Source organism: Geotrypetes seraphini, chromosome 1, assembly GCF_902459505.1.
Source record: "Geotrypetes seraphini chromosome 1, aGeoSer1.1, whole genome shotgun sequence".
Lineage (NCBI taxonomy): Eukaryota > Metazoa > Chordata > Amphibia > Gymnophiona > Dermophiidae > Geotrypetes > Geotrypetes seraphini.
This window is the reverse complement of record NC_047084.1, coordinates 184,157,785-184,170,972: the sequence shown is the minus strand read 5'-3', so window position 1 is coordinate 184,170,972 and position 13,188 is coordinate 184,157,785. Positions and strand designations below refer to the sequence as shown.

Below are 13,188 nucleotides of genomic sequence, written 5' to 3'. Positions count from 1 at the left end.
TGATCTTTTTCATCGGCTTTTGTAGTGACCTTGTTTTCTTGCCCTATATCAGTGTGGTTGCTTGAATTTGCCTCCGCAGGATAACCTGGTGTCCGGGCCATCGACCGATTGTCGAATGTCGGCTCTCCCCTGATCTCTAGTTTAAAGCCTTCTCAATGGACTTCTTTATATTCTCAGCCAGGACTCTCGCTCCCTGTTTGGCGAGGTGTAGTCCGTCCTTTCTATAGAACCTGCTTCTTCCCCAAAATGTTGTCCAGTTTCGCACAAAGTCGAAACCCTCCTCTTCGCACCAACGCCTCATCCAGGTGTTCACAGCTCTCAGTTCGTCCTGTCTCATTGCGTCTGCTCTCAGTACCGGAAGGATTTCCGAGAAAGCCACCTTCACCTCCCTGACCTTCAACTGCCTTCCAAGTGAGTGAAGCTGGTCCTTCATTACTTCCCTGTCATACTTCCATCCGCATACATCGTTGGTTCCCACGTGGATAAGCACTGCAGTATCCTGTCCTCCTGTTCCATCTATAATCCTGGTAATCCTGCTGGCCACATCCTTCACTCTTGCTCCAGGCAGGCAGGTGACCAGTCTATCCTCCCTTCCTCCTGCAATGTGGCTGTCCACATTTCTTATTATAGAATCTCCGACTATAATCCCAATCTTCTTTAGTTGGAGGTTCCTTGGGGGTCTTAAGTCCGTATCCTCAGCGTAAGTCATATCTTCTTTCTTCTGTGTCACAACCTCAGATGGTCTTTCGTCTGTGCTGATTGGATTGGTGCCACTTTCTGCTTCAATTATTCCACCCTCCTGGGTTGTTTGGTCGCAGATCTCAAGCCCCGGGGTCTCCCCAACTTGCTGGTGGGCATCTTCGATGTATCTCTCCAATTCTTCAATCACAAGTTTCTCCATCTTTCAATGGTGATAAACATACTTACCTTCTCAGACGAGAAAATTTTTGGATTTTTTATCTTCAATCTTATTTTCCGAAGGGACTTAATGAAAATGTAGATAGGTGTTTTATCATCTAAATTTTGGGCCTCCTAAGTATTGAGTTTTTCTGTTTTTTCAACCTGGTTTCTTATGTTTTCAATTTTGATCCGCTAAGATATTCATACATAAGAAATTTTTGATGGCTCTAGTGTCAGTTTTTTGATCATTGACATTTTCATGTTTTTTGGGGCGTCTTTACGACCTTTGATGTCATCACGTTTTTTGTGCGCTGTTCATGCTGGTTATCCAAGTCGTTCATAAACCCCCGAGACGCCATTAAAAACTTTTACTTCTCCCGGAGCGATAGTTTGATATTTTCCACGCTCAGGAAAAAGAGTCGACAGATTTGAAAAGGTTTCTGTCGCTGATTGATTGGAACATACATTGATTGGAACTTTTGAGTTTGATGTTGTTTTTGAATATCAATCTATTCTAGCACCCATTAATGTAATAGGCTTAAGGACTAGTTAGGGTATATATATATATATATATATATATATATATGTTTTTTGTATGCACAATGCACTTTTTGATGTGGATAAGGACACTTATTAGTTCATGTTTGCTATGATTTTTTTGCAATTTCCTTTAGGCATTTTATAGTAAATTTCTTGTGCTTCTCTCCCACTAGGGCACTGTGAGGGGTTCTGTCATACTAATTTGTAATGGGTATTGTTAATTCATCTTTTATTAATTATATTAATTCATATTTAAAGCATTTGCATTTTAGATAGGATTTGTTATAGAGCATAGATAGGGCACATTCTAGGGAGTTTATAGAACATAGGTTTAATACTTTTTCTCCCCGGAGTGACTGACCTTGATTTTACAAATATTTGATTCACAGGTTTTGCACATTAAGGACTACATGATGTATGAGGCAGCGCTCATTTAGACTTATGTCTGGTGCTGGTCACTCATGAGCTCAAAAATCCCATGTTTATACTCTTAGAGCTCATACTGATGTCCGCTTATTTATAAGTGTTCAGAATAGATTTTTATTCCCGCAAGGTCTAACACTCCCCCCGAGGAGCAAAACAGTTAGCCATTTATAGATTACTTTATATATTGGACTTATTGGCAACTGCTGAGTCTGCATGGTTATATATCTTTTGTGCTGATCATTGTGCTTTTGTCATGACATCTATGGGCTCTTCAACAGTTTGTCACAAGTGCATTGTCCAGATGAATGGTGTTTCTTCATTGATTCTTCACAGAGAAGCTTGAAAGCACAACGGAAATTCCAAACCAAGTATACCAATTGCCCATTCTGCTCATCTAAAGGGGTCTTATGAGAATATGAAGAATTTACTAGAAGCAATCAGTTATAAAACAAACCAGTGGAACATCTATGGTGATCTGAAAGTTATTGACATGCTAATGTGAATGCAAGGAGGATTCACTAAATACTGTTGTTTCCTGTGTTTGTGGGATAGCAGATCTACAGCTGAACATTATGTCAAGCGTGCCTGGCAGCTGAGGGATACCTATTACCCAGGGACAAGAAATTTATGCCTCTTCATATCAAGCTGGTGTTGATGAAGAACCTGGTAAAGGCCATGGGTAAAGCAAACTCACTAGGTTTTCAATATCTTGTTAAGAAATTTCCAAAAATCAGCACTGCAAAACTGAAGGAAGGGATATTTTTAGGCCCACAGATCAAGTCCATCATGTAGGATGAAGATTTTAAGCGATCACTCTCAGCAGCTGAGTTTGAAGCTTAGGTGACATTAAAGTGGTTAGTGGAAAACTTTCTGGGCAACCATAAGTCTGATTCATACAAGGAAGGAGTTCAGAATCCCTTTGACTCATATCAGAAACTTGGCTGTTGCACGCCATTAAAAGATACACTTTTTGCACTCACATCTTGACTTTTTTCCGGAAAATCTTGGTATGGTGAGTGACAAGCAAGGAGAACGTTTTCACCAGGACATTCAGTTAATGGAGCATTGCTACCAAGGTTTCTGGAATGAATGATGGCCGACTACTGCTGGATGTTGTGCCATGACAATCCTGGCACAACTCACAAAAAGAAATCATACTCTAAGCATTTTGAAGGCATATTGGTTGCTAAGTGACACACTCCAGATCTGAAATGAAAAGCCGCCTGTTTACGGCCTTTCAATACCACTTGCTTCATGGAAACTCAATATGCTGTTATAATTAATATATATTTATTTTATTAAAAATCAATAACAGGTTACAAGAACAAATTTTTATAGCATATGGAGCTGACAGATAGTATGCCTCAAGCGCTTGAGTATACCTGGATGTCTGTCCTGCTTTCACAATCACCAAGGCTGTCTCTTATACAATTCTTGACAGCTTGAGGCCACGTTGGCACATATCATATTGTTAGTTTTTATTGGTCACTTACAAGCGTCATTACATTTATCAGTTCATTAATTGGTTCATAATATCTGTGTCATACATGTCCTGTTTACCAGAAAATCTATCTTTTCCCGCATATGCCGTTTTAATTTATCATGTCAGCAATTTCAAGCCATCGGCCAGTAAAAGCCTGCCCATCACAGGATATTCTTGCAAAATAATGTATTTTTATATTCTTGGTTAAGACATGTTCTCATCCTTCTTAGATCCACTTCCCTGGCATTACTGCAGATGTGACACCAGTTGCCATGTAAAAGAATAAGTTTCGTTTCACTCGCTCATTTTTTGCTTGGCTTGCTGATTTCAGCAAGCATAGATTGTGCAAAGGCTTGACAGTTTTAGTTAGAGCATTCTCAGCCATCTTAGGCCTTTAGTTGTGCTTATTGGCCTCTTATGTTACGGGGATTTCAGGGGAGGCTCTTCACCTGTCACCTGTACAGGACTCTCGCTCTCTCTCTCTCCCTCCCTTCTCATCCCCCTCTTCGAACCCTGAGAAGGGTTCGAAACCGCAAGGTCAAGGTGTTGTCGAAGGTCATGCTGGTGTTGATCATGGAGTACAGGCATAGGGCCCAAAGACTTGAAATTGAGCTTGATAAAGTATTAAAAGGACAAATGACTAACCCAACCCAAGTTAAACTACAAGGACAATCGTTACAGTATGACTCAGAAATCATAAGAAATCAAATAATTATTACAATAAAGAAATCTCGCAAAAACATATGCCATAAGTGGAAAATAGGTGGAAAATATATGATTAAACATTTAAAGATACTTTGCTTTTATGGCTTCATCCTGTTATGAGTGTACTATTATCAAAAAGGGTTAAAAGGATAAATTAACAAGTTAGATTATTTCCATGCCCTTCCAAAATAGCTGGGATCAGTGCAGACTCGGTTGAGTCCAAACCTTATCAGGTTATGCTCATAGGCTAAGGTGGAAGCACAGGTAACCACATCAGATCTCGTTATCATAGTCTGTAGTGCACTTCTTAGGTCAACAACCTTCAGCTGGCATCGTTACTTCTTCACTGCACTTCACCTCAGCTTTAGTAGCAAGAAAGGAGATGGAGAGAATCCAATTGAAATTGAAAATAATTAAGGCGCAATTACGGGAGTTAAAACAGGATGAAAATGCATAAAAATCACAATCGAGCACATGAATCTAATAATAGGCCTGTTGTTAGAAGAAATTACAAATATATATTAATACTGCATAAGTCCATAAAAAGGTAAAGTGGAAATCAACAAGTCCATGATTGTGGGGAGGCAAAAAGGAAGCTGTAGAAATTCAAGGCCATAAAGATCATCCGGTCATTAGTAGCAACAGTCAATAAGTCTTTGCTGGTAGGTCTTTAGGGTTTCCAGGCACTCATCATATTCCTTCTCTGGTAACAAGGTCCTTCCAATGGTGCTCATCCATCATCTGGATCTCATATGGGTGGAAAATTCTCAGCGATGATATCTCAAATATCTTTAGTAACTAGCATCAGTCCATAGGTGTGCAAAGAAGTCACTAATAGCAGAATTGCAACTGTAATATCAGAAACATTTCATTAAAAAGATTCTCATGTAACAAACAGCGTCTTCTGGTATAGCAATTCTCTCATTGAAGTGAACCACAATCAGCAAAGAATATATATGAAATATATATATATTGTTTAGTTTGTTTCCAGCTATGCCTGAGTAATATTACTAACAAAATAGGTACAGCACTAAATATGTAAAAAACAGAAATTAAAATTTATGTGCTTCAAATCAAATAAGTTAGGTCCTAAAATATTAGCTGAAGTATATCTGACAACCTAAAGGAATTATAGCTAAAGCGGCACATGATGTAAAAATATATTAAAACATAGCAAGGAATCTGACCTAAATAAAAGGAATAGCACTGCTATAAATTTAAACCTATTAACACATAGGTTATATTGAATCATATTAAAGTGAAAATGATAAAACTAAAACATAAAATAAAATGTAAAGGGAAGTCTAGCAAAGTCACAGGCATAAATGGTTGTTTAGCTCATAATGTATTTCATTAAGAAAAAACAAACAGAACAATAGACATTGCTTAAAGCTAGACAAATAATTTTTCTAACAAGAAGTGAACAACCTATAATGGGTTAACAATATAGAGTATGTCTCTTTGTTGAAAACACTCAAAAACTTAGCTTGGGACATAGGAAATAAAAAGCAGAAGTTATTCTCACTTCGGTATGTTAGCACAACGTTAATTAATATTACTATCTGGAATAGAAGTGGATCATGAAAACCCTAAGCAATATGTTCCAGTTATTATAGAGACAAAAAGAAAATAGCTGCTGATAATTTCAAGTTAAAGAAATAGAGCACTACATTTCCCAGCGTCCCTAAACACAGACACATCAACCAGGAAGTAGCTATGTATGTTTGTGTTACGGAAAAAAAGAAGAGGAAGCATAACTCATTTCTTAAACTTTGATCACAGACAAAGAATAAGGTTTGAAATCGTTGTGGTGAGTAGTGAAAAATTAAGTTTTCTTTCTTTATATTGATAATTATAGTGAGTGCTCATAAATGGAAATCCACTCGTATTTCCAAAAACACTGAAATTGACATATAACATAATACAACAAATAATAACTCACGTGCTGGAAAACGGACAGACATTAATTGCTAGCAAGTATTAAGGTAGCGCCCCTCTTGTATAATTTTATTTATTTATTTATTTTTTTAGAGTACTCATAAAAATCAATAGGTATTCTCTTAAAGTGCACTGTAGAAAGTCTGCAGCTTTTCCCTAACTCTAGAAAACAAATAATCGTTAGTAAAAAGTGAAGTGATAGGAAACGCCCATATTAAAAATCCCAGAACTAGAAAGATAAAGGGTGCGTTTATTTTTACATTGCCAGTTATCATACTTAATGCTTGTTAGTTATTTGGTTAGACATAATCATGGCATATATATCACTATGCAAACACTTGTCACGAATTCTTCCTATCTACGTACACGAATCCACTATCTTTCTATGAACTTCAATAATCTGCTTATATATTCCCTTCATTGCCAATCTCTTATCCCTTCTTTCCAATACTCTTTGTCTTTATATATAAAAACAACAGTGATCCAAATATTTTCTGTAATTTTTTTCTCTCTTTCTCACAAAACAATCTTTTATAACCCAGCAAACTTATATGAGATAATTTTTTAATGAAAGCTTATGGTAACATTAAACGCAGTTAAAATATACCTCCTCTTTCAGTCTCATCCCCCTCACCCCCCCAATATGCTACTGTATTTTATTTTTTTTTACTGGTTCATGACCACAAAAGAACAGAAAACAAAAACCACGAGAGCAATGCTTTCGCTTTCCCATAAAGTGCCGTACATTACACAGGCCAGTACACAAGCGACAGCTAAAATATAAATCAAACAGCATAAACGGAAGAACAAAGGAAGCCATCAGGCAGCATGACAAGCTGAAAATATAACAGTAAAACACAGACTCAGAGCTGTGCCAAGGTTAGACGACCCCTCTTGTCAGTAGCGAAGAAAAAAACCCATAAAAACAGAACTAATAGGCCAAAACCCATACAAAATAGTGGCTACACATGATAATACACTAATAAAATCCAGGAAGACAACATATCATCCTATATAATACAAAGCTAGCCGCGCATGCACACTCCTATTTGCATGTTCCGTGCGCTGTAGGTCTATGGCCGCAGGAGTGCGCATGCGTGCCTACCTGTGACAGTACCCGGCACTCTTGGATGCAGGCCTTCCTGCTCTTCAACTCCTCCGAATCCTTTCGTAAATGGCGACCGCCGAGGTGAGGCCGAGCTGCGTACTGACCTCTCCGACAGGTCATACCGGTGCGACAGCCACGTGTAGGTCTGTTTCTGCAGCAGCTTCAGCGCCGAGGTCAGCACCATGGCATGGCCAGGCATGTCCCTGCCTCCCCCGCCGCTGGGTTCGGGCTCCTGGGGGCCGGCGGTGTGAGCCGCCTGGCCGGTGCTTAGGCCCCGCCTCCCCGCTTCCACCCGACACGGCGCCGCCAGACCCGGATAGCTTCACACGAGGAAATAACATTACGGCCCGACACTCACAGACCCACGAGCATGGTTGCCATGGAAACCCAGCCGGCATAACAAGGCAGCAAGACCGGTCCTGGAAGAGAAAGGGAAAGCGAGGCAGAAAATGGGTGAGAACAGGAGAGCAAACCAGTGAGAGGGGGCAAAAGGGGAAGGGGAGGAAGAGTGGGAGAAACCCCGGCCAAAACCAAAAATAAAAACAACCACTGCCATAGAGGGGGAAAGGGACGCTTCCATTTGGGGCAGGGAAGGGTGGGGCTTCTCGGTGGATTAATAGGCTCCAGGGACATGGGAGAAAAGGGGGCTGGAAGCTGAAAGGAAAAAGATGGGAGAAGAGGGCTGGGGGGGCTAAAAAATGAGTTTGGAGCTGGGGCTGAAAATAGGGGATATGTGAAGGAAGGAGGCTTTAACAGGCTTAAACACTAGAGGGGATCAGGAGCGACATGCACAGCAGGGGCTTAGAGGGCAAGAGAGCTGCAGTTGGAGAGACTGAGGAGGGGAATGTTCAGATAAAGAACAGAGACTGAAGAAGGAATAAAATCAAAAAGAGACACCTACAGGGAAACATAGGATCAGGAGCATACAGAGAAAACAGAAGTTTGAAGGAATCAGGAACATATACAAAAAGGAGAGCAAAGACCCCTGCAAGAAGAGAAAAAGAGCAAAGAGACTGGGGATGAGAAAGAGAGCCGAGATGCTTGCAGGGAGAAAAAGCTAGGCAGTAATGTTACAGCTTGACAGTGCAGAGTGAGGAAGAAAGCAGAGACAGCGCTACACAGGGAAATGGAGGGAGGAAAGAGACAGAAAGAAAAAGACAGACAGACATATATTCTAGCACCCGTTAATGTAACGGGCTTAACAACTACTGCATAAATAAAGAAAGCTGGGCAAGGTAAGCCGGTATGTCAGTGAAAGCAAAGTCATAAACAAGCAGTATTGTGATATCATTAGGGGCTATGTAGCAGAAGGCACAATGTAGAGAAGAAGTGTATACTTTCCGTTCAACAATGGCAGGAAATATGGGGGCAGAATGAGGAATAGTAAAACAGGATTGTCTAAGTAACGGCTTAACAGAAGACTGGTGAAAAACCTACGGAGCATGAGGGAAGGTAGGAGGAAAAAGAGCAGGGAGGGAAAACCGAGAATAGCAATGCAGGCTTGGAGGCAAAGGAATAGGTGCTGGAAAGGCAGGGGAAGACACAGGATCAACAAAGCATGGCAAGCAACCGGGGAGGGACATGTTAAAAACATAGGTGGCCAAAACTGCTGGACTAAACTGATGTTAACGTTCTCTTAACCTTTTTCATAGCCCCTGACTCATCATATGAGCGCAGGGCACGAGCCAATTTGGGGTAAGTCATCAATTTACTATTGCCCTTCAGAATGCCCCAAAGGGCTGCTAGACGATCCTTATTTAAGGAGGAAAATTGAAAAGTTCCCTCGGCTTTATTAACCCACCAAATGCAGTCATTTCGGGCTCCACTGAACAGGAGGGCCAGAAGGAACTGGTATAAGCGGAGAAGTGGTTTCTTGTGAGTAAGAGCAAAATATCCATGTGCAAGATCTTGGGTGGGCCTGGGGTGGGCCTTGGGCAGGCAAAACCGAAGGTTGAAATACAAGAGTTGAAGAAGTAGGAAAAAGGGATGGGAGGCAGATAGAATCAGGAGGGAACAGGCAAGAGAAAGAAAGAAAGGGGCACAGGACAAATAATCATGGCTAGCACTGGCAGCCAGAGAAGTATAAGACAGGGGATTCCTAATGTCAGCAAGAGTAGCGGGAGAAATCGGACATAGCGGGCATTCCTGTTCAAGATGTGGGTTCCCGAGACAGGAACACTGCTTAACCACAGTTTCCTGTAAAGTGGGGGAAGGTGGGGGACGGGGTGCATTGCTGTTGAATAGTTTCACAGATATCATCTAATGCCTGAGAGATGGCCCATGTGACAGGAGAGTAACGACCAGTATGTGTTGTAAGAGTGCGATCTGCCTGCCATTGCACTTGGTGTGCAACGGGAGGTAGAGAGATAGAGTTAGGGTTAGGGTTAGGAGTATGCGCTGGGAGATCAAAGGGGCAGTTGACAGTGGCAGAGAGGGGTACAAACGGGAGGACTGAGATGCTAGCAGCAAAAGTGGAGAAGCATGAGAATAAGAGGGTGGGTCTAGTACAATAGTATCAATGTAATCATTTAGCATAGGAACTGAGGCTGGGCGGGAGACTGCGAGAGCAGACAACATGGGAGAAATAAGCAATATATCCAACTACAAACTCTACGATTAACAAAATAATGAGTCTAAAAATAAAACTAATAAGGCCTTTACTAACTAATGGAAGAAAAGAAAGAATACTTACAAAATGATGCAATGTGATCACAGTAGAACAGGTACCTGTGTAGTGAGTTGTTAGATGCTGATGCTATGTTAAAAGGAAAAGGGAAGGTTAAATATAATGAAAGTCAAAACCCTATCATTTGTATGGCCCTGTCGTTGGTCTGAGCTAACAACTGACTGTCAATCCTAATCCTATAGACCCCATAACTTCTGTTAGTGCCAGCTAACAAAGTAACTTCTGTTAGTACTAGCTAACAACGTACTGACAAACTAATTATACAATTCTGGGTGTTAGGACCAGCTAACACTGTACTGCCGAATGAAACCAATGACACTCGTTAGCACTAGCTAACAATGTGCTACCAGACTAAACCTATAACTCATGTAGTTAGGACTAGCTAACAATAAATTGTTAAACTAAACCGATAACTCTTATTGTTAGCACCAGCTAACAATGTACCATCAAACTAAGCCTGTAACTCATATAGTTAGAACCAGCTAACAATAAACTATTAAACTAAAATGATAACTCTTATTGTTAGCACCAGCTAACAGATGGCTGTCAAATCTATAGGGCTCTTGTTAGACACCGCTATCAAACGGCTGTTCTTCTTGCCGATTTGTAGTAAAGGAAGTAATGTTAAGGGGGTGAAACAAAACTATGTGCGCATCAAGATAGATCTGTAAAAAGCAGAATAGAAACAGTTAACAAACGCAGGCACAAGCGGGGAGGCTATCTGAAAGGCAGACATAGGCCTTCAACCCACTGTCCATAAAGCCTAAGGCTAGCGCAATTCCCCATTTCACGGTCGGGAATGTCACCACTGAAAAGCCGCCTGTTTACGGCCTTTCAATACCACTGGCTTCATGGAAACTCAATATGCTGTTATAATTAATATATATTTATTTTATTAACGATCAATAACAGGTTACAAGAACAAATCTTTACAGCATATGGAGCTGACAGATAGTATGCCTCAAGCACTTGAGTATACCTGGATGTCTGTCCTGCTTTCACAATCACCAAGGCTGTCTCTTATACAATTCTTGACAGCTTGAGGCCACGTTGGCACATATCATATTGTTAGTTTTTATTGGTCACTTACAAATGTCATTACATTTATCAGTTTATTAAGGAAGATGGAGTCGATAGAAAAAGCCTGGTCCCTACTCAAGGGCACGGTGCACAAGGCACAGAACCTGTACGTCCCCAGGTTCAGGAAGGGGTGCAAAAAAAAATCGAACAAAAAACCCAGTGTGGATAACAAATGCAGTGAAAAAGGCGATAAGTAACAAGAAAGCATCGTTCAAAAAATGGAAAAAGGACCAAACAAAGGTCAACCAAAAGGAGCACAAAGAACACCAAAGGGAGTGTCACCGAGTGGTTAGGAAAGCTAAAAGAGAATATGAGGAGAGACTGGTGGGGGAAGCAACAAACTTCAAATCGTTCTTCAGGTACGTGAAGGGGAAGCAACCGGCAAGGGAAGAAGTGGGGCCATTGGATGATGGAGACAAAAAAGGAGTGGTAAAGGAGGAAAAAGAGATAGCTGACAGGTTGAATAAGTTCTTCACGTCAGTCTTCACGAGGGAGGACACATCCAATATTCCGGAACCCGAGGAGATCGTAAATGGGGATCGGGGGGATGAAAAGCTGGTCCAACTAGAGATAAGCCAAGAGGATGTCCTCAGGCAGATAGACAGACTAAAGAGCGACAAATCGCCAGGTCTGGACGGCATTCACCCAAGGGTACTCAAGGAACTAAGGAACAAAATAGCAGAGCCACTTCGCCAAATATGTAACCTATCCTTAAAAACTGGAGAGATCCCGGAGGACTGGAAAATAGCAAATGTCACTCCCATCTTCAAGAAGGGTTCAAGGGGTGACCCGGGAAACTACAGGCCGGTGAGCTTGACCTCGGTCCCGGGAAAGATGATGGAAGCACTGATTAAGGACAGCATCTGTGAACACATAGAAAACAATGGACTGCTAAAGTCGAGTCAGCACGGCTTCTGCAAGGGTAGGTCATGCCTCACCAACCTATTGTATTTCTTTGAGGGGATAAACAGCCTGGTGGATAAAGGGGAATCCATAGACATCATTTACCTTGACTTCCAAAAAGCCTTCGACAAGGTACCACATGAACGACTGCTCAAGAAGCTGTGGAATCACGGGGTGCAAGGGGAGGTCCACTGATGGATCAAAAACTGGCTGGCAGGCAGGAAACAGAGGGTTGGAGTAAAGGGCCATTACTCTGACTGGCAATGGGTCACGAGCGGAGTTCCGCAGGGGTCGGTGCTGGGACCGCTCCTGTTCAATATATTTATTAACGACCTGGAGGCGGGAACAAAATGTGAGGTTATTAAATTTGCGGATGACACCAAACTCTACAGCAGGTTAAAACCACGGAAGACTGCGAAGATCTCCAAAGGGACCTAACGACACTGGAAGAGTAGGCCGAAAAGTGGCAAATGAGCTTTAACATAGGGAAATGCAAGGTCATGCATGTAGGGAAAAAGAACCCAATGTTCACCTACAAAATGGGGGGATCACTGCTAGGGGTAAGTGACCTTGAAAGAGACCTGGAAGTGATGGTAGACACAACATTGAAGGCGTCGGCACAGTGCGCCACAGCCTCAAGGAAAGCAAACAAAATGTTGGGTATCATTAAGAAGGGTATCACGACCAGGACGAAGGAAGTCATCCTGCCACTGTATCGTGCAATGGTGCGCCCGCATCTGGAGTACTGTGTCCAGTACTGGTCACCGTACCTCAAGAAGGACATGGCAGTACTTGAGGGAGTCCAGAGAAGAGCAACTAAACTGATAAAGGGTATGGAAAACCTCTCATATACTGACAGACTGAAAAAGCTGGGGCTGTTCTCCCTGGAAAAGCAGAGACTTAGAGGAGACATGATAGAAACCTTCAAGATCCTGAAGGGTATAGAAAAGGTAGACAGGGACAGATTTTTCAGATTATGGGGAACCACAAGTACAAGGGGGCACTCGGAGAAATTAAAAGGGGACAGGTTTAGAACAAACGCCAGGAAGTTCTTTTTCACCCAGAGGGTGGTGGATACATGGAACGCGCTTCCAAAGGATGTGATAGGCTGGAGCACGTTACAGGGCTTCAAAAAGGTTTGGATAGGTTCCTAGAGGATAAAGGAATTGAGGGGTACAGATAGGAGTAGAGGTAGGTCATAGGGATAGTCAGGGACCACTGCTCAGGCAATAGGCCTGATGGGCCGCCGCGGGAGCGGACCGCTGGGCGAGATGGACTTCTGGTCTTCCTCAGCGGAGGCAACTTCTTATGTTCTTAATTGGTTCATAATATCTGTGTCATACCATACGCATGTCCTCTTTACCAGAAAATCTATCTTTTCTCGCATATGCCGTTTTAATTTATCATGTCAGCAATTTC

At 41.8% G+C, this 13,188-nt stretch overlaps 1 protein-coding gene across 4 annotated transcripts in view; it reads right to left on the bottom strand.

Moving 5' to 3' along the window:
• HPGD (15-hydroxyprostaglandin dehydrogenase) overlaps positions 1 to 13,188 on the bottom strand; it is a 287,193-nt gene that overhangs the window by 75,001 nt on the left and 199,004 nt on the right. The window contains exon 11 of one of the 4 annotated variants that reach the window (XM_033942707.1): positions 3,624 to 4,903. The exons of 2 other annotated variants lie outside the window; for them this stretch is intronic. In XM_033942707.1, the coding sequence (XP_033798598.1) occupies positions 4,846 to 4,903 (58 nt within the window). In that variant the 3' untranslated portion in view covers positions 3,624 to 4,845. Of the gene's footprint in view, positions 1 to 3,623; positions 4,904 to 9,827; positions 9,856 to 13,188 lie in introns of those variants that run through there. One more of the 4 variants, XM_033942735.1, reaches the window with a different exon arrangement.